Below are 22820 nucleotides of genomic sequence, written 5' to 3'. Positions count from 1 at the left end.
ATTAAATACATTTTTTGCTACTAGGGATTGAACTGGGAACATTGCACTTGCTGGGCAAGTGCTTTGCCACTAAGCTACTTCCCAGCCCAAGAATACATTTTATAAAGCTATGATACCATGTGCTTTGTATGCTCATCCTATGTATCATCTCAGCTAGGATACCACACAGATTAGAGAGCATTAATATATAGAATAAGAATATGTGAGGGAAAAAATATTGACTATATTCAATCCAGACTTGATTGCACTAGCTTTTCACCAAGCGGCTACCAAGTTATAGAATCAATATCATGTGCTGACAATGATCTGGCCAGTATTTCTTTCATGATTTTTAAGCAGTAGAGACACTTTACCTGAGCAACCAGAGAAACCTGCTATGAAGGCCACGCAAGCATGAACAGAGTTTAATGCCATCATCAAATAAAACTTACACTGAAGATTATCTCACATGAATTTAATGATATGCATAATTGTTATTCTACTGCATGATAATTAGGCATGAACAAAAGCAGTTCTTATAAATGATGGCAATTTGTATGATTTTTTTTTGCCACAACCAAATCACAAACAAGCAGATCTGACAAAGTATTAGAAAAATCTCAGAAAGACAAAGCTAGAAGCTATGTTCTACAGCACCTTGGCTGTCCAGCCAGAGATTACTCTCAAAATGATTTGCCCTAGGGGAAAGAAGACAGACAAGGAAGGATGGAAAAGAAAAGAGGAAGTATACAAGGGGAGAAAATTGATGTTACTACCTATTATGGGTTGAATTCTATTGCCAATTAAAAATAAAGGTGCTTTGAAGTCCTAACCTTTTACTCTGCACAACATGACTGTATTTGGGCATAGCTGGTAAACGTAATGAGTTAAGTACTTAAGATGTTAAGTACTCCTAATGAAATATGAGTGGTCGGTCTATCAAGGCAGTCATGGAAGAAAGAGCCACATGGGGAACGCCAGGTAACCTATAGTAATGGAAATTGGAGTTGTAAACTGGCACTGCAGCCTCATACCTGTAATCCTAGCTACTCAGGAGGTTGAGATCTGAGGATTATGGTTTGAAGCCAGCTCAGACAGAAAAGTCCGTGAGACATTTTCTTACTGAAAGCCAGAAAGGGTACTCTGTTCAATGACAGAGTACCACACTTGAATGAAAACACTAATAGATACCTGCCAAGCCTTGAGTTCAAGTCCTAGTAGTACTGGTACAAAAGAAGAGGATGAGGAAAAGGAGGAGGGAGAGAAGGCTGAGGGGAAATGGAAAGGGAGGAGGAGAAGGATTGTCACAAGCAGAGGAATTCTTGGTGCTATCAGAAGCTTCAAGAAGCAAGACATGACCTTCCCCAAGAGGCTTCTAAAAGAGCCTCTCTTTGCCAAAATCCTGATTTTTGAGCTTTTACCTGCAGAACCATGAGCTGGTGTTTCTTGTGCACTAATATCCAGTTTGTGGTACTGTGTAAGGGCAGCCCTAGGAAACTAATATATGGGAATCGCATGTTGGAGACACCCTCCTCTATTGCTGGAGAAATTTTAATCTTTTGTATGTGAACAAATATTTGATGAGTGCCATCTGCCTGCCTAATGTTTCTCTTGCTACTGAATTTAAGCATTTCTGAGCATGTCAGCAGAGTCCTTGCACTGAGGGGCTGACAGTCTTTGTTTTTATTTTTAGTTTTGGTTCCTAGTGCCTAGGATTTGCCTTGTACTGAAACAAATGATGAGCAACATTCAAATGAGTGAATATGTTCAGTTGAGAGGTGACAGAGGAAAGGTATTTTAGAACTTAATGAAAAAGTAGAGTCGGTGGGAAGGTGTGTATGTGTTTGATTTTTTTAAATATGACAACTCTGCTTCTTTGTAAGATGACAGATGTGTTTCAAACGTTTCCAATTGCATATTTTAAAGTGCTGCTGTTCCTATTTCTACATTCCTGTAAGCTAACAACATACTTCATTCTGTTTAGAAATATTGTAGACCTGTTGCAATACTATTGGATTTTATAACTTGTTTAATTTTGTGTAGCACAACTTTAGATGTATAATGGATATATAAGGTATAATTATTTTTTTAATAAAGGTAACTTAGATAATGAGAAGAATGGCTTAAAAGTTCTATGCCCATGTATGGAGAGTTTTAAAAATGACTCTCCAAGCAGAGGATGGATGGTTCACATCTATAATCCTAGCTACCCAGGAGGATAAGATCTGAGGATCATGGTTTCAAAACCTGACTGGGCAAAAAAGTCTGTGAGACTTTTATCCCCTATAAACCTCCAAAATGTTGGAAGAGGAGCTATGGCTCATGTGGTAGAGTGCCTTCTTGAGAAAAAAATTATCATGGCAGGCCCTTGATTCAAGGCTCTGTACCAGGAAAAAACAAAAGAGATGACATTCCAGGCAACAATTATTTTAATAACAGCCACAGCCTAAGAAGATAAATTTACAATAAATTACCCTTTTTATATATAATTTGTATGATGCTAACAAGTTAATGAACTTTATATTTAAGGATCAAATACCTTTCTTCTTTTTCTTTGTGCTAGTACTGGGGCTTGAACTCAAGGCCTGAGGACTCATTTGTCTCTTTAATCAAGACTTATATCTTACTTATACCACTTGAGCCACAGCTTTTTGCTGGTTTATTTAATATAAAAATTTCAAAGCATATCCTGGCTTTGAACTTAGGTCCTCAGATCCCAACCCCCTGAATAACTAGAATTATTCATCTTGAATTGTGCTATTCTTTCTCTCTCCACCTACCACTTTGCTTTATCCCTATTTTTGGAAAATGCATATCTTATGTTCCTTCTCTATATACTAATGAAAAATGATGGCAATTGATGTACTTTTCTGTCACTTTCAACTTCAAATTGTAATGCAGTCTATAACTTCTTCGTGATTATACCTCATCAGAATTATACATAAACCAAGTGTTGATGCTCTCCCCTGCCTAGGCACTGTTAGGGGTGTGAATGGTTTATAATAACATGTAGATTCTTCTTCGCAGATATAAGTTCATAAATCCAGCAAGTTTTTAGCCTTTTTAGGAAAAGTATGATAAAGCTGTGTATGCCAATACTTGGGGTGCAGAAGTTTTCAGTATCCTTAAGTCAAAAGAATGCTGCCCCCTAGTGATTCTTGGAGTAATAAAATGGAAACTAGTTCATTAGCATGCACAATTCATTAATGCTAATTCCAACACATTCTCTGAAAAGAAATTACTGTTTGTAATTCAGTTAAAAATGGTGTATAGCTATGTTTTCTAATATTTTAACCATTATTTGCTATGTTTTCACAAGTGAAAAGAGGAAGAGAAATTGTATGAGACAACAGGTTTGATGTGATTAAGGATTTTACCTCCATACTTACAAACGTGAAGACAGTTTTTTGTCATTGATATTAGAAAGCAGAGCTTCTATCTGGGGTCCTAGTGAGAGCTGTGAGACAAGATGACAAGATAGAACTTTATGATGTTTCTCAAGCTAACAGGAGAACTTCTTTATTAGTAGTTTTGATTTTATTCTTGCACCCTAGAGGGTGGTTTTCAGTGCATATACGCTCGATTCATTTTATTTTGCTTCAGTTATATTTATTTTCAAAGGGAATTTTAGAGTTCTATACTGTGATAGAGAGTAGTTTGTAGGTACGTCATTTTTATCTGACATCACAGTCTTTGAGTTTTCTATTCTATGCATTAAGCTTTTAATTGTCCCCATTTGATGTTCCATTACTGAGTGATCACTAGGTGATTCCGAATATGGAAATTGAGATTTTTGTAGTGATCTTAGAGATTCCTTTACCTAACCCTTTAATGACTCAAGTTTATGTCTTCATATATTATATCATGGAGAATTTCAGTTATTTCACTATTATAAGGACATCTTGTTTTGGAAGTTTATAAGCAGTAAAAATTCTTTCTTTTCTATACCAACTAATATTTTTTTTCTAAATATTCCTTTCTTCTATCTTTTCTCTGTGTCATCTCTATTCCATTTAACCAACGTCTTCTTGAACAGACACAGCCTCAGGTTTTGCAGGATAAGTGGAGTAGGGAGGAAAGTCTGGCACGATTCTGCTCTAACATTTCCAAGTCTATTGAGAAAACAAATCAAGGATATTCACAGACTTCACTGCACACTCTGAATTGGTGTTTGTGCACTGTTAATTAAAAAACATTAACTAGAGTAAATGCTTCTGCAAAAACAAGAAACAAGAAAACAAAACAAAAAAAGTCCCCTCTAGATATCCAGAGATTAATAATGTAGGAGTCCCAGAGGAGCTGCTGGAATGGCTATGGAATGTTTCTGCTTCAACCCAAGGAAATATGCAAGTTAAAATCTCCATGCAACACTTGGACCTCAAGTGTGCTGACTTTTCAGTGAAGAGAGAGAAAGAACCATGCGTATTTCTGAGCAAAGTGCAGACTTCGTTAGCCAGGAATTGTTTTTCTTCTAACTTGGCACCATATGCGTCCACGGTTGTATTGTCAACAGTGTTTGGCCCTCATGTATTTGACCATTTACTTAATGTTGAAGTTGAAAATGGAGTGACATCAACAGGAGGCAGAGAAAAGAATAAAATCCATCCATCCAGGCAGTTCTCAGTCTGTGTCTATGCACAATGGAGATATACTAGACATTAGTGTAATTAAGAAGCCCCTTCTAAAACAAACAAACAAACAAACCTAACTGGCACATTGGGTAATTAATTGCTTACTTCAGCTAAATGTTGGGCTAAAAGCTAAAGATATTTGGCCACAGCAATATCACTCAAGAAATACTGTCAAGATGCCAGGACAATGAATGTACAGGCTTTTTTCAAATGTCTATTATTAGAAAGGCAGAAATAACCCACACTTGTGCCCTTGGGCCACGAAAAGGTGTGGGATTTGTATATAGCTTGGAACCAAGTTCTGTGGTCTATGGATTGAGAAGTCAGATCAACCAAGATGTTCCAGAGCCATGACAAGAAAAGGAGCAATTTCAAAATATGAGTGTGTAGAGCAGAGGTAGAAGTCAGAGCTCTGAAACATGGATAAAATGAAGAAATAAGAAAAAAGAACAAAAAGAGAACTTCCATAGCTTTTCCTTTCTGTATGCTGGTAACCTGAACCTGGTGCAGGGGTGGTTAGAAGCCAGGAAGGATGTTCACTGGCTGGTGAGCTTCAGGTGTAGGATGCCGTAGGTAGCAAGATAAGCAGTGGACTGGGTAACTCTACAGTTAACTTGTCAACAGAACTTTGTTTCGTTGTTGTTATCTCTGCTACTCTTTTATCCAAAGAAGTCTGTAGAACAACATGTAGAAAAGGTTTCAATGCCATTTTAAAACAATAGTCTTCACTTTAGTCTTTGTAACAGGGTAATTCTAGGATGGCATGGGAAACACTTTGGCTTCTGGTTAATTTTATACTAGGCAACCCTGAAATTTATAACAACTGGGACCAAAATACCACTCACAGAAGAATATGATGGTATAATCATGAGGTAGAAAGAGCATTTGAGAGCAGATGAATGAAGAGTAGTTATAAAAGTACTAGTCTAGCAATGTTGGGAAAAAATTACCATCTGAGCTTGATGAGTCAGAGGACTGTAGCTTGAGAAAAACCTTAAAACTTTCACGAGGACCTAACATTCCAAGTCAACATTTTATTCACCTTAACTGCAATTAGTAAACAATATACACAGGCAATAGAAATATATTTATGCACTCAGATCTGTAATATTTAGAAAAACTCCAAAGGATTTAACATACGCTAATGAAAAACTGAATTTCTAAAATTCCTGAAAATCCCCAGAAGAAACGTTCAATTGTTTGTAAAACCGTGTTTTTCCATTTTAAAATGCCAGTTTATGAGTATGACACATCAGCTATTAAGTAATTAGATACATACTAAGACTAAAAACTCGAAAACTATACTAGATTTCAGATGTCTTACGTCTGGTGCCTTACTTCATGTTATTTTGTTTATGTTGTTATTACTCCTTGCGCTGCTTAGATCATAATAAGTTTTCAAGGCATAAAGGTAGAAAGCTTGGCCATGCTTTTACTACTATCCATGTCATTTATGCAAAACCAGAAATAATAGAAGACCGAACCTTATGTCTCCATTACTAACTACTTATCTAGAAGAGGATGAAGTTCCATAGAGTGGAAAATATGAACAAAATAATGACACATGACATGCTTTGTATTTGCATTTCAAGAAGTGTAAATTGAATAAATTTCCTAGATCATTTCTGAAATAAGCAAATTTTAAGGCAAGTACTGGAGATAAAATATATGACATTTTCCCCAAAACATTTTATTTTATTTTTATTTATTTTTCTTTTGTCGGTCATGGGGCTTGAACTCTGGGCCTGGGCGCTGTCCCTCAGCTCTTCAGCTCAAGGCAAGTGCTATACCACTTGAGCTACAGCGCCACTTCTGGTTTTTTGGTGGTTTATTGGAGATAGGAGTCTCACGGTCTTTTCTGCCCAGGCTGGCTCAGCCTCCTGAGTTGCTAGGATTACAGGCGTGAGCCACCAGCACCCGGCTTCCCCAAAACATTTTAGAGTGAGGCTAGTCCAGTGAATATTTAAAAATAAAATGTATGATTGTGACTGAGTTGAATGATGGGTAGCAAGTAAACCATCTTTTGATAATTTTCAATTTTTTCTTTTTTATTGTCAAGGTGATGTACAGAGGGGTTTCAGTTACATAAGTAAGGTAGTGAGTACAGTTCTTGTCAAACTATTACCCCTTCCCTCAATTTTCTCCTACTTCCCCTCCCCCTCAACCTTCCACCCCCCCAAGTTGTACAGATCATTTCCAACATATTGTCTTGTGTATATCGCTGTTGCATTGGTTCTCCTGTTCTCTCTCACCATTCAGTTGTTCCCTTTCCCTTCCCTAATTTCAATAAATGTATATACAATACCAAAATCAAATACAGTAACAACAGAGGACATACCCTAGGGGGAAGAACATACAAAAGAAACCAAAAATCGCATAGTACATTAACAACAACAACAACAAAGAAAAACCTCTTGTGTCCATGTCTTGGAATTCATTTCCCTTAGCATCATCTTATATGGTCATATGTACATGGCTAGTGAGCTATTCTACTCATCTACTAAGATAATCCTAGACATATACTAATTAGTGCAAATAAGGGAATCCATGGGATCCATGATTCTTTGCATCTGGCTTAGTATGATTTTTTTCACTTAATATGATTTTTTCCAAGTCTTTTCAAATGGAGCAGTGCCATTCTTTCTGATGGAAGCATAGAATTCCATTTTGTGTGTGTGTGTGTGTGTGTGTGTGTGTGTGTGTGTGTTTATCTCACATTTTCTTAATCCATTCATCAACTGAGGGGCTTATGATAAATAATGCTGCGATAAACACAGTTGTGTTGATAGTTTTAGTATGTCCTTGTTTGTGGTCATTTTGGCAAATGCCCAGAAGTGGGATTTCTGGGTCATAGTGGAGCTCTATGTGTAGGCTTTTGAGGAACCTCTGTATTGCTTTCTAGAGTAGTTGAACAAGTTTACACTCCCACCAAAAATACTTACATTGGTTTAATAATATCAGGAGAATATCAATTTATAGCAAGTCATGCATACGAAATATATGTTCAGGATCTGATTCGATAGGTAATGGAAAGATATTAATATTTAATATGATTTCTAAAGAACAGGGTCATAGGGGTACAATTGGGAATCATAACTTTGAAATAAAAATCACTGGTAGGCATCTTTCAGAATTCTCTGAGCCTGCCACTAGATCAACAAGTGTTTCAATGACTTCAAATCCATCTTCTACTTCTGATTATCTTTCCTATTTCTAATTAATTTTTATTTGTATAACAGTTGAAATCAGTTAAAGATCTTAGTTTACACTCTCATATTTCTATGAATGCACAGAAATTTCATTTTTCTATTTTTATTTAACCTATTTCTCCTACCCCTTTCCTGGATGTTGTGAATAATACCAATGTAAAGTAACCTAGCATTTGTGGATATTTTTATCACCTTGTGTCTACCTCTTAAAAATTCAAAGCATCTCTTTGAGATTCTTTCTCTCCAGGAACCCAAAGACAAAATTCCTAGCAATTAATTTAATGATAACACAAAGACCTCTCTCCTAGATAATTTAAAATCAAAGAAGTTAATAATTAGTAAAACTGCTTTGTTAATCATACACCACTTTACACATTATTAAATAAAATAATAGACATAATATTTTAACCCATTGTTACTAAATTGTCCTGCAATTGTTAGGTGCAGGTTTGAATATATTTAAACAAACATGATGTTTTAAACCTGAATTTATAAAATACTTAAATTACAAGGTAATTGTTTCTATTTTAAAAAAGATTGGTTTCAAAATGAACATCCTGAGAAAGACAGTGCACTAAAATATGTTTTGAAATGCATAATTCTTTCAAACAATGTTGAGAATAACATTTATCATGCAATGTTGGTAAGAATATGACACCTACTTTTGTTAAAAAAAGGAACCAAACAACTCTTAACGAATAGACTTGACTTTAAATGAAGCTACACTTAATGTCATTGAACCAGACTAGAAAAAAATTAAGATGTTACTAAAGATCTATTTTCTAATGACATAAGTGACTAGTGCTGTTTAGCCAAATGTTCTTAAGTACTCATGCCAAGTTTCAAAATATAGTTTTCCTGCTGGCAGCAGAGCATTATGCTAGGGATTCCTTTCCGTAATACTGGACAATTTTATGAACAGCTTCAGTGGAACCTGAGGCACAGTGCCATGAAAATATGGCATAAATCTCACCCTATTTTTGTCCCCTGACCAGCCTTTTGAAGTTTTTTGAGCATTGTATCTTATCTTACATACTGCCATCTTACATATGTATAAATTACACTTGATCCCTCAGGATCTTTGTGGTTCTGACAATGTATGTGTCAAATAATATTTGTATTATACAGGAACTAAGTACGTTAGCTAGAATGAGATGACATCAGAAGAGAGGCAAAGTTTCAGATTGTGTGATTCTAATTTCTGCTGATCAGTGTGAGAACTCATTGGGGAAAGCTGAGCAGAGGGAGCAAAATGATCTGAGTCAAGAATTGAATGAAGCCGGGCGCAGGGGGCTCACGCCTGTAATCCTAGCTACTCAAGAGGCTGAGATCTGAGGATCGCGGTTCAAAGCCAGCCCGGGAATGAAAGTCCGTGAGACTCTGCAGCATCCACTATGAACTTCTAGGATATTCATGACCATGACAGTTCAACTCTGTACTTTTCAACATACAATGATTTTATCTGCCTTATTGGCACTGTTACTTGACTAAAATATATTATTTTGAACCCAAATAAAGCATGTATTTATATTAATATTTTAGTGCTATGTATCTTATGTTCTTTTTTATTCTTATTGAAGTATAAAGTTACATAATATTGTGTCCTATTTATCAATAACTTTTCTCTTATGATTATATATTTTAAATACTTCTATGACTTTAAAGTAGTAAGGTGTGTGGTAGCCATTAATAGTCCTTTTCACCCATATATTGGTGTGAGACATTCTAAGTGCTTTCTAGATATGTTGCTATTTCTTCCTCTTGCTTGATTTTGTTATTGTTATTTTGCTGTTGTTGTTGTTGTTGGTTTGTTTGTTTGATATAGTATCTTCCCATGTAGTTGAGGCTAGAGTCCAGTTGGAGTATCAGCTGCATTTACCATCTGAGTGCTGAAATTACAGGCTTACACCATCATGTTTAGTAAAAAGAAATTACTGTATTTAAGAGTACATTTTACAAGCTAGCCTTTAATCCTAGCTACTCAGGATGGTGAGATCTGAGAATTATGATTCAAAGCTAGCTCAGACAGAGAGTCCTTGAGACTTGTATCTCCAATTAATGAGCAAAAAGTGAAAGTGGAGCTGTGGCTTAAGTGGTAGAGCACTAGGTTTAGCAGAAAAGCTCAGGGACAGTACCTAGGCCCCGAGTTCAAGAAAACCAACACACACACACACACACATACACATACACACAGAGTAGATTTGATGGCTTTTATTTTCTTCATATTATCATAAAAATTACAATCTAATAATAAATACATCTAAAGTATGAGCATTTGCCAAGAATGTTTGCTATCCTAGCTGAAACTGTCAGAAGAAACCTGAATTCTATAATAAAAACATACTTGTTTGTATAATTTATCATGAAACACATAATATTTTTATATCATGAAATATGTATTTTCCAGGAATTGAAAATGAGTCATGTTCAGACAAGGCATGCTTCAAATTTAAAAAATTGATCAGATTTGTGAAATGACAGGATTAAAAATAGTGCCTGGTTTCCATTCTCACCTGTATCTCTGTAAACAACATGTGATTTTGTTTAAAATTTTTATTTACCTTCAAGAATTTATTTTAGTGCATATGAACCTTGCCAACTGCAATTATATAAATAACTAGTTTTGTATAGAAAAATACATTTCTTTTCAAAGGCTCTCAAAGAATGACATTAAATTAGAATAATAAGACAAGGAGTAAATTACTTACTTAGAATTTATAATATTTTCCTTGTTATTATCCATGTCTCATATAAAGATAGAAAGTCAAAGCCAGGTGCTTGTGGCTCATACCTATAATTCTAGGTATTCAAGAGACTGATATCTGAGGATCACTGTTCAAACCCATCCTGGCCAGAAAATTCTAAGAGACTCATCTCTAATTAACCATGAAAAAGCCAGAAGTGGAGTTGTAGCTCAATGGTAGAATGATATCCCTGGAGCCACAAAGTGCAGGGACAGCATACCCATTCAGGTTCTGAGTTCAGGCCCCAGAACCACCGTCACAGAAAAAAAAAATGAAGTCAAAAGTTATTCTTTGCGTTTAAAACTTATTCGAGAGGCTGGGAAGATGGCTCAGTGGTAGAGAGCTTGCCTTGCGTGCATGAAGCCCTGGGTTCAATTCCTCAAAACCACATAAGCAGGAAAAAAAAGCTGGAAGTGGTGCTGTGGCTCAAGTGGTAGAGCGCTAGCCTTGAGCTGAAGAGCTGAGGGACAGCGCCCAGGCCCAGAGTTCAGGCCCATGACTGGACCCCCAAAAAAAAACAAAAACAAAAAACCCAACTTATTCGATAGAACTATATACCTATGTATGTGTTTGTATCAAATGATATACTTTTAATATTTGTCTTACTAAATAGTCTTAGATATATATTTAATAATTTCAGGAACTTAATGAAGCACCTGAAAAAGTATATTAGAGGCTTAAGTGCAAAGACTATTGAAATTTTTTTTTGGAATACATTCCACTTTTAGAGAATTCCAATAGTATCTAATATCCATTTACTAGCTCTCATGTAAGAGAAGTGAGAGAAGTTGCTGGTACTATTAGAAGAGAAAGTTCTTAAAATACCCCAGATCTCTAATACCTGATATATGAATTAGAGGAAAGAAATGAAAATATTCAAAAGCAAACCAAAGTTTAGAATAAGGACCTGATTGAAAAAAAATCAGGTCTTTGAGTTTTTTTTTTTTTTATTGTCCATCATGGGGCCTGAACTCTGGGCCTGAGCGCTGTCCCTCAACTCTTTAGGTCAAGGTGAGTGCTGTACCATTTGAGCCACAGCTCCACTTCTGGTTTTCTGGTGGTTAATTGTAGATAAGACACTCATGGACTTTCCTGCCCAAGCTGGCTTTGAAACATTAGCCTCAGATCTCAGCCTCCTGAGTAGCTAGGATTACAGGCATGAGCCACGTCTCCCTTCCCCCCATCCACCAGGATGCATCTATCCTATTTATACCAATTTATTTATGTAATTTTGGTGCCAGGAATTGAATCCATGGATTTTAGGCAAGAGCTTAACCAGTGAGCTATATCCGCAACCCCTTCAATCAATTCTTCTTGTCCTTTTACACAGTGATTCCCGCATTTAAAAAAGATATACAGGAGTCTTGCTAAGATTTTGCAAGATGTGGTGACATTTCTCCAATTCTACATGCTATGGAATAGACCAATAACATAATTTAGAAAAGTGCTTCTTACAATTAATGTCTACCTGAGAAGATGTTCTCTATCTTTTCTTGTGGATAAGATGGTTTTTCATTTTGATTTTGTTTCTTGTCCAATGGCCAGGAATCAAAGGCAGGAAAACAATCATTTATATTTAATAGATCTTAACTAAATTTGTATACTATTTTTATTTTTATGACTACAAAACATGATTTTATTATAATGTAGCATGTTGTAGATTTGACACATAATTCTTACTTATTAGTTATTCCTTTCACATAGTCCCTAGCTACATATATTGTTTTTGCCCAGTTAATGTTTGTCAACTAAATAGAATAAAAACAAATGAATATATGACATAGTATCATAGTGGTGGCTATTTCCTGATCAAACAGCCAATTGCAATTAACATTTGGATATTTATTATTATAGCTCTTGGAAGCATGATTGTGTTTATAGTATAATCGCCCACTAGTCATCTAAATTTGTTTTAGAGGCAATAGAATCTCATTTCTAGAATAATAGACTTTTAGATTGTGATAAAATAAATTAAGCTAAAATAAATTATAACACCATGTATTTTGTTATGTAATCTGAGTACAAGGTAAATGCTCTGTTAATATGAGGTAAATGCTCTGTTTCGCATCCAGAATGGTAAAACACTCCTAAAATGTGCCACAAAACTTTGTTAGAAAGATATCTCAGGTTATACTTACATGTAAATCATCTGAAGCTACAGGAAAGTATCTTCAGACAAAAATGTCTATGCATCCCTACCTTTCTCCTCATGTCTAACAGTAAGCCTTTCTTTTGATTTGACAGGGTATTACCTACTTAGACTCCATTTTAGCCTGAATAAGCAAGCTTCCATGAGTGACCCAAGCCATTGGAGTGGGCTAAAGCTTTTATTTTCAACTGTGCAAACATACCACTGCAGACACAAAGGCTAAGACACAAATTGGGATCAAACAGAGCTCCATCCTGACAATGAAGCCACATGTCCTGACAGAGCATTTTCCCATAGAAGGGCAACTTAATGCCTTTGCACAAACGCACCCATCATCCTTGCTCAGTCCTCCATTAGAGAATGCCTGCAGGGGAGAGGAAGGTCAGATTGACATTAGCACCATGTTTCATTCTTCCTATTTCTCAAAATGTCCCAGTACTCTTGCAGTTTGATTGATCCTAGAATATGCCTATTGCAAGCCGTTAGCCAAGTAAACATTCGATGATGGAAAGAATACAATGGAACGCTCATTCTGAAACCAATGCAGGAGACAGGGTAAGATCCATTTCTTAATGCATATCTTTATCAATGCTTAAGAAATGAGCCTTGATATGTGAATACAGGACTATATCGCAAACATCAAGTCTCTATTAAGTTCCTTTAAATATTTCTAATAGGAAAAGCGTCCCCTTCTCGGCCACTGTAATTGCAAGGGCTGGCAAAGGGCTGGCGGTGCTAAGGTATTACAATCAGGCTGGTTTTATTACACACAAGGGGATAGTTGAAGGCATGGTGATCTAGGGAAGAAAGATGTTTGCTAATGTTTACATACTTAGCTCCCACTGGCATTTCACCAGCTTGGAGCTTTACCCTGTCCCTCTTAATCTGAGAAAGTGCATCCAGATTCACAGCAAGACCTCAAGGAGAGCCAGATGATGGGGCAGATGGCAGATGAGTAATTTGGCAAGGCTTGATGAGTAGAAATTGTTTGCTTTAATTGCTTGTCAAGTCCAGTACCTACATTAAAGTTAAGAGCTAGCACTTCCCTAGTAAACACAATACAGAAGTAAATTAGGAGGAAAAAAAATCTAGGGGGAGGGAGGCAATCAAATGGTCAAGAAGAAAATAATGACAAGATACTGACAAAGGAAACGTTATTTCCTCCATGTATAGATGACGCACATGTAATTTATAATTAATAATATCTGCTGTTACATTTTTCTACTCTCAATATAGAAATCTTCAGAGACTCAAATTAAGAAGAAATGTTGATAGAAACACAATAAAAATGGGAATTATATGTAAACAGTTATAAGGCAAGTGTTGATATTACATATAATACATTGAAATTATAATTAAAATTATACTTAAACTTTACAAAGTTAATATTTGAAGCATAATATGGAAACACTAAACACATGGCAAATGTAATGTTTTAGACTGGAAAGACTACATGATAATATTATTATAATATTCAGGTAAGAGAAAAAAATTTGTCTTTTTTTGTGATAGACTCCAATGATGAAATTAAGCCCTTTAAACATAACTTAGCAGTTTAAAAATGCTTCAAGACATTTAGAGAATACTGTAAGTAACAACACAGGTAAAATCAAAAACAATTCAAATTAACATATCAAATTGCACAAAATAGTGTACATAGTGCATGGATTTGCCTTTCATCCATCTGTGGTATGGAAAGCCTACATCTTCTCTCACTACAGCTCTATTAGGGAAGGTCTCCAATGCCAAAGCTCTTTTTTGTTTTGGCTCAAATGATGTTTAGGAAGTGTTTTAGCTAATTGCATCTATTTCTCATGATTTATGATTTTGGGAATCAGCAAAATAGTGGTAAAAGATAAATAGTCAGAGAATACATTATAGCATCACATTATCTTTTAATGGTGCCAATTTTTATACTATAAAAAGTTTAGCATGGTGTAAACCCTTAAGTATGTTTTCTTTTTTGGTAGTAATCTTTTAATAGTTTTAAATTGGATTATGCAAAATATAAAATTTCTGAAGTGTAATTTCACTTCAAGTATTTATCATTCTGGACTAAATGACATCTAAATGGAATATTTGAAGCATTGACAAGTCAGTCTTAATATTAGAAAAACCAGTACAATTAAATAAGTAAAATCCAGAAGCATATTTGTGGGTTGACAAATGTGCTTTATTTAACAATATTAGAAGGGTTCAATACTTATTATTCATAAAAAATTCACCTCACTAAATTTAACAATTCTTAAAAATGGAAAAGTTCATGATAAATTTCAGCATTTAAGTGTACAACAAAAGCCATAGTTGAAATAGTTAAAAATAAAAGCCATGTTAAAATGCATGCAGAGACAAGGAAGCATTTTGGTGAAAGGGAAATGACAAGAATGATCATCATCCTATTAATTCACATAATTATCTTAGAAATGTTGAGCTCATAATGTCTCATGAGCTGATTAATAACAACACAGAATTCAACTTTGTAAGTCCAGAATCTGAAACTCATCATGGCTAAATTCACTCAGCTGTTAAACAGGGAGCAAACAACATTTGCTCCTGACTCTTCTGGTTCTTGCGGGCACTCAACAATACTCAATGCAAATCTGTCAGGTTGCTTGCTCTTCTCATGCTGAGCCTGTGGCACATGGAGCTTGTATTCTAACATGCAGATATGTAAAATAAGTAAATGTGCAAATAGATAATGGTATTTAAATTAGCAACAGAAGAACAAAAGGAGAAGAAGAAATACACACATTATGTAAGAATCTGCTCTCTATTTTAGATAAAGTAGAAAATACCTTAACACTTTTTTACAAACACATTTGAGCAAAGACTAGGTCTTCCAGACTACTTGTTTCTGTGATGGGTCACATAACCATAGCTAATTTTTATATCTACCCAATATTTAGCTCATGGATCTTTTTTTTTTTTTTTTTTTTTAGCTCATGGATCTTAATCTGATGGGTGAACCAAGTCTCCATTCTTGAAGGAACTGTACCATTAGTAGTGCTTTCGAAATTGGGCCTACAACTTGTACTAAGAAACTTTCTAAGCGATCTCTGGGATTATAAACACTGATTTCTTTATTTACTTTGTGCAATACCAGTACACCTTTCTCTTGGTAGTCAGATACTTTTGGACTGCTTACCCAGCCAGTGTCATGGCTCCCTTTCTTTGCATATTAATTCAGAGCCATAAAAATCCCAAAGGAACCAGGCACCGGTGGCTCACGCCTGTAACCCTAGCTACTTAGGAGGCTGAGATCTAAGGATCACGGTTCAAGACCAGACCCGGGCAGGAAAATCCATTAGACTCTGAAAGTGGCACTGTGGCTCAAGTGGTAGAGTGCTTGCCTTGAGCTGAAGAGCTGAGGGACAGCGCCCAGGCTCAGAGTTCAAGCCCCACGACCGACAGAAAAAAAAAAAAAGAAAAAGAAAAAGAAAAAAATAAAAAAGGAAACAAAAACCCAAAGGGGTTTAGTGACATTCTCAGTTTCTAGTTCAAGGGGGGTGGGAAGGAAGGGTTTGTTGGGAACCTTGTGGAAAACAATCATGGCAAATAGGTACCTGTTTAATCTGTTTAATGAGTTAGATTGAAAGAATTTCTGAAAAGATGATATTGGTGCAAATATGAATACTGATCCTTAATAGCTTTGGTAAGAAAGTTAGAGTTTATACTAAACATGAATGCAAGGAAGGAAGTGTTTTGGGTAGAGAAGTGATGTAAACCGATTTATAGTTTTTAGAAGATTTTTATGGTGTCTGAATGGAGAATGGATTAGAGACACACAGGGTTTACTGGTCATCAGATGGTTGCCTGTCTAGAGGGGAGATGGCACTCGCTTGGATGGACTAGTTCTTAGAGTCATAATGGCAAAGATGACCCCATTGGGAGTCATATGTTGAACAGAGCCAGCAAAACTTGCCATTTCCTCATAACTATGATAGCACTCAGTCAGAGTCATGGAAAATATTTGTTGGCTTTTATCTATTTATATTTTACGTTTTGTAAGAATTCTAGATCTTAAATGTTCAATATATGCATTATGGTAAACCATAATTGGATTTCTAAAAATATTTATTAGTATTAAAACAAATAGAAAATTTACAGCGTTTTTTTCAACATGTTGAGGATTGAGTCCAGGGCCTTACTCTCACATACATTTTAAGCAAGCAGTTTTACAATTAGGCAGCATAATTTTTACATGGCATACATACAACACTCATTTTTTTTCTAGGTGACTCTATGTCTTTCAAAAAATGTGTATCAATATGTTCCATAATACTTCCATTATATATGGAATATAGCTATTAAATAATTATTTCTTAATTAATCAGCTTGGTATTGATGATAAAGGATGTGCATTATAATTTGAGAGTAAGGCTAAAGTTTGATTTCATTCTTTTTTCCTCCCTCTTACTATCTTTCCTTTGTAAGAAAATAGAGTGCTGGTAGCCATGGATTTTTAATATTAAATGGTTAATGGTTAAGTTTTGAGGTCTTCATTTTACTTTTATTTTCCCCATTAATAAAATGAAACAACCAAACTCCTAAATCTTGTGTTTGCTTAAGGAGTGGGGATTATGTTGTTTATTCTCTGTTGGATGTAAATCTTAGTCTGGAGAAACATAGGTCTGTGTTTATAAGTATAGCTAGATTTTTAAGTGAATCAATACTAAATAGATAATTGGTAGCTTTACCAACAGCTCACATGTAGCTGTACTCCTGGAGTTGCATTTGGAATGAAACTCCAGGGAGCACATGTAAAATTAGGGTTTTTTCTTGAAGCTTGCACTCTTGTAAGCTGATCCTTTAAAGACTTTATAATAGTGTTGACAAAAGGGGCTGAATTTTGTTAAACTTATTTTGGCTGTTGAAGAAGATTTTCAATTCTATTTTGATAAACAGCTTTGAGAAATCGATGAAACTTGATGGCTTGCACATTGTCTTGTATACATTGCCTGATTGAAAAATCGATTGACAAATGGAAGTTGTGAAGTATTCAGTGAAGCCTTCATGAAGAGAACCACAAACGATTTTTTATGCATCTCTCCCAACTAATTCTTTAACAACCACGTCTGTCTTTCAAGATAAAAGCTACGATGCATATACTATCGATTCTAGATTGTTTCAAACATAAATAAGAGAAAGGGCTTACTGAAAGTGAACGATTTCTTAAACAACATATAATAAAATTCAGACTGTTAGTCTGTTTAATGAATATCCTGGTTAATCAAATACTTTATTCATCAGAGGATCCTATTTTGAAAAGCATTTCTGAACATTCTTATTTACAAGTTTACATATTAATAAGCTATGAATAAAATACACCAGTGGAGGCCAGGCAGTGTTGGCCCATGCCTGTAATCCTAGCTACTAAAGTAGCTGATATCTGAAGATTATGGTTTTAAGTCAGTTCTAACAGGGAAATCCATGAAATTTTTATCTACAACTAACCACTAAAAAGCCAAAAATGGAGGTGTGACTATAGTGACGAAACTAAGGGACAGTGTCTCGGTCCTGAGCTGAGGTCAGCACTGTCACGTGTACACACACACACACACACACACACACACACAGAGTGGGAACTCTGTGAAGTGAGAGTTATTTATAATTACTTTAATATTAATTGGATGAATATTATTTAATAATAGTTTTATTGTTATATAGCTAAGCAGAAACAAAACAATGATAAAAGTTTCATCTGTCTCTCCAGAGTTTATTTTGTAACATAATTATCATGAAAACGGAGAAAAAATATTCTAAACATTTGAAAATACAGTGTATCAATAGTAATAATTTACTGTAAACTTTGAACTACCTCTAATCAAAGAGCTTCATGTTGCATTTCACTTTTACCATATTTGCAGAATGGGAAATATGCAATAATATATAGGTATTACTCATAGAGTAACTAACAGACATAATTCTCAACATTTATGTACAATTTTATGGCACTAATATTTTTGGAAACCTATTAACTTATATGACAACATGCTGATTTTTTTTCAAATAATATATCTTATTATGAGTTTTATTTACAACAAATAGTTGATTAAACAGCAAATTGTGAAGAAGTTGCAATGTGGCATTACCTTATTTGTATAAATGTAACCCCTTTGTATACCACCTTTACAATAAAGTTTAAATAAAAAAATAAACTAGAGGAGACTTTGTGGAACCCACTCCTTCTTACTATCATCGGTTAGCATAAATAAGTTTGGAAGTTACAAAAAAGCTATTTTATCAACAATGATGGTCAATGATTCTTAATGACATTGTAAATATTTTAATTAGGGAATTGTGAAAGACTTTCATTGTTCATGTCATGTAAAGGGTATATAATATTATGTACTCCTTTTGTCTTTGCAGTGTGTGCGGGAACAGAGAATAAGCTGAGTTCTCTTTCTGACCTGGAGCAGCAGTATCGAGCCTTGCGCAAGTACTATGAGAACTGTGAGGTGGTCATGGGTAACCTGGAGATAACCAGCATCGAGCACAATCGAGACCTCTCCTTCCTGAGGGTAGGTGCTCTGTCTCTCTTTCTTTGTGAATGGACAGTGCTTTCATGATGTTTGGACCTACCTGGAGTTAAGCATTACTTATTTTTTTTTTTGCCTGGCAACATCTGTGACTGTAGGCAGACGATAATGTGTAACAGTATACATCTCGGGGGAAAAACAAGAATATCAATGCCACCTTGATTGACACCCTGAGTTTAAAGCACTTCCTATTATCATGAGATTGATAAAAGATTGTATCAGGGCGTAGAACATGACAGGTTGTAAGTTTGTACTTTTCTGAAGGCTGGAGACTAGGACAGCCAGAAAGCCAACCAGAGAATTGGTGATTGTGCGTAGTGATCTTTTCTGCCCATTTCTGTCACTTTGGGATTTGTAGATCATTACCATAAGAAGGCTAATACTGGCTAGGTGCTGGTGGCTCACACCTGTTATCCAAGCTACTCAGAAGGCTGAGATCTGAGGATCATAGTTCAAAGCTAGCCCAGGCAGGAAAATCCATGAGATTCTTATTTCCAAAAAAAACACCAGAAAACCAGAAATGCCTCTGTGGCTCAAGTGGTAGAGGCTACCCTTGAGCTGAAGAGCTATGGACAGTGCCCCACCCAAGAGTTCAAGCCCCATGACCAACCAAAAAAAGAAGACTATCACCAGCAAAGGGGGAAGATTTCTGAAGCCCTATAAATGACTCAAAGTATGTTGAAGACAAAATCACAAGTACTTATATAGAGTGATGTGTGCATACACATACATGCACTTGTATTTGTACATGAAGTTATCCAGAAACAACCAGTTCTTTTGGTAACTTCTTTTAGCTCCACTTTAACCTTACTCTGTTTAAAAGGCTATTGGTGCTAATGCTATGGCTTATTCCAGTTTTAGCTGCAATAAATACTGGAAAATCTGAACTCCAAAGGGATTATGAGAAAATGAGTTGGCAATGTGTTCATGACATTAATAAGATTTTTTATTTATAAAAGTATCATTAAAATTCATTTTAAGTAATTCACATAATATATTTGATTTTTCAACAATATTTAAGTATTTCTCAGGAGCACTGTGTTGCATAAATCAAGATGAAAATATTTTAGATAGATAGATGATAGACATTTACTAATACTGATAACCAAATACTGTCATAGTAGACTGCTCAGTGGATAGTAAATTGTTTAGTTAGCTATAATAATTTTAATAATTCTCTACTTAGATAAGTAGCAACATTACTTTTAAATATTTCATGTCTAGAATTAGTAACAGCTTCCAAAAATGAAACAGCTCAAAGCATAAATAATCATTTATGGCTCATGATCTTACTTCTTAAAGGGATACAATATTGAGTAATACATAAAGGAATTTCATTGTAAAAATATTTTTCCATAGTGTTCTTCAAGTAGTTGTACAAAAGTGTTTGCCCAGTTGTGAGTATAATGTTCTGTCAACCATTTCTGTCATCTTTATTCCCAGCTATTCTATCTCCACCCCATCTCTTCAATTTTCATGCATGTACATGGAGTATTAAATCTACATTTGCTTAAATAACTTCTTTATCGATTCTACATACGTCACAATATTTTAGTAATTCTGATTTTGAAATATGATCTATTGGTTTATTCATATATAGTAAATGTTACTTGAATCTTAGAGAAGCCCTTAATACTTCCCTTTTCCACAGGATGGGTGGATAGCTGTTTTTTCTAAAAGTGAATACATACAAGCTATGCTAGATCATATATCATTCAGAACAGGAAAATGTAATGAAGAAAGCTGAATTCTGAAACAGCAAAAAGAAATACTTCAATCCATTAGAAAAGAACAATGTGAGAAAAGTAACAAGTGCAATCTAAAACTAAATTTGCTTTACTTTTTATGTGATCTTTGATTTGTTTGTTATACATAAAAATATATTTCATTGGCTACTGAAATAGTCATAGGCATTGTAAATGACAGTGTTTAAGTTGAGAAATCTTATAATTTTATAATTTTAATTGTAATTTAGAGTATCTTATAAAGTAAGAAATAATGATCAAATTAGCCTTTAGCTGAATGTGGTGGCTCATGTGTATATTCCAAGCACTAGGCAGGCTTAGGCAGAGGGATCAGGAGTTCAAGGCTCACCTGAAAGATGTAGTTAGAAGTTAGACTCTGTCTTCAAGTAAATGAATGCCAGCAACATTCAATCAATCAACACACAAGCAAAGAGCAACAACAATTAACCAACCAAACAAAAATTGTACTTCTTGGGTGTTTTACTTTTGGAATAGAAGAATAGAGTAAGTGAACACTGGGCAGAGGAGAGAAAATTGGATGCTGCTTTATTTGTTGTTCAAAAAACTCAACACTGTGAATGCTTTTCTCACTGAATCCTGAAAGCAGAGACTGCCAAAAATCTTCAATATTCTATGCCACTGGATGTTCCATTATTTCAAATTATGCTAAAAGCTTTCCATTTAATTTATATTTTATTCTTGTTCATAAACACATTAAGGCTTGTTTGTGCTCTCAAAGGCTTCCCTCCAACAATACATAATCTACACTTTTTAAACACATTATAATAGATAGAACCCATGTAAGGAAGGGGGCCAGTTATTTTATTATTGAACTACTACTTCCTACAAGTTTTGATTGTATAACTAAGTATTATTATTATCAATCTATTTCATAGATCCCATAGCCCTCACATATATTCATGGAACTGTGATTTATTGAATAACTTCATAGAGGCACCATGATTTCCATTCTTCTAATGACTTAAATGTATGTTGTATTATGTAAGAATCTTATGTATGATCTTATATTTGATTCTACCATCCAAGCTCTTCAGGAGACTGAGATCCAAAGGATCCTAATTTTGGACCAGCTTGAATAGGAAAACTGTCTAGAATTCATCTCACCAAAATAAGTAACCAGCAAAATCAAGGCTGTGTCAAGGTTCAAATGGTGGAGTGCCAGTCCAGTGAGGATGGGGACCTGAATTCAGTAACACCAAAAAATATTTATTCTGAATTTATTTCTGTCTTTAATAGATAAAGACATCACTTTTGATTTTAAAGGATATTTTATTTTTATTGTCAACTCTATCAAAGTGGTTTGTTGTTTGCTTTGTTTTGTATGGCACCTTCTAATTTTTATGGTCTGCAACAGCAGTTAACTATATTCCCAAGGTTGGCCTTGAACTCTCGATCATCCTGCCTAAGTTTGTTTAGTATAATCCTACTAGCATAGTCACTCTTTAGAATACCACTTGAAATTTCAAAGGTTGAATATTTGTTGAGTGGACAATTGACTGAATGATTTTGTTATAGATCATGGTTTTCTTTTTTCTTTTTTTGTTGGTTGTGAGGCCTGAACTCTGGGCCTGGGCACTGTCCCTCAGCTCTTTAGCTCAGTTCAAGGCTAGCGCCCTACCACTTGAGCCACAGCGTCACTTCCAGCTTTTGCTGCTTATGTGATATTGAGGAACCCAGGGCCTCATGCATGCAAGGCAAGCACTCTACCACTGAGCCACCTTCCCAGCCCTAGATCATGGTTTTATATGTGGTATGTTATGTAAATGAATACATCCTTTTGTTTGCATCCTTATATCATCTCAT

General features: G+C 35.1%; 1 protein-coding gene across 4 annotated transcripts in view; it reads left to right on the top strand.

Moving 5' to 3' along the window:
• The window catches only part of Erbb4 (erb-b2 receptor tyrosine kinase 4), a 1030419-nt gene that overhangs the window by 364140 nt on the left and 643459 nt on the right, over positions 1-22820 (top strand). For all 4 annotated transcript variants that reach the window (XM_013011535.1, XM_013011517.1, XM_013011544.1 and 1 more), the window contains exon 2: positions 19082-19233. In XM_013011535.1, the coding sequence (XP_012866989.1) occupies positions 19082-19233 (152 nt within the window). The remainder of the gene's footprint in view (positions 1-19081; positions 19234-22820) is intronic.

The sequence above is a fragment of the Dipodomys ordii genome, unplaced genomic scaffold (assembly GCF_000151885.1).
Source record: "Dipodomys ordii isolate 6190 unplaced genomic scaffold, Dord_2.0 Scaffold1, whole genome shotgun sequence".
Taxonomy (NCBI): Eukaryota; Metazoa; Chordata; class Mammalia; order Rodentia; family Heteromyidae; genus Dipodomys; species Dipodomys ordii.
This window is presented reverse-complemented; position numbering and strand designations above follow the sequence as displayed.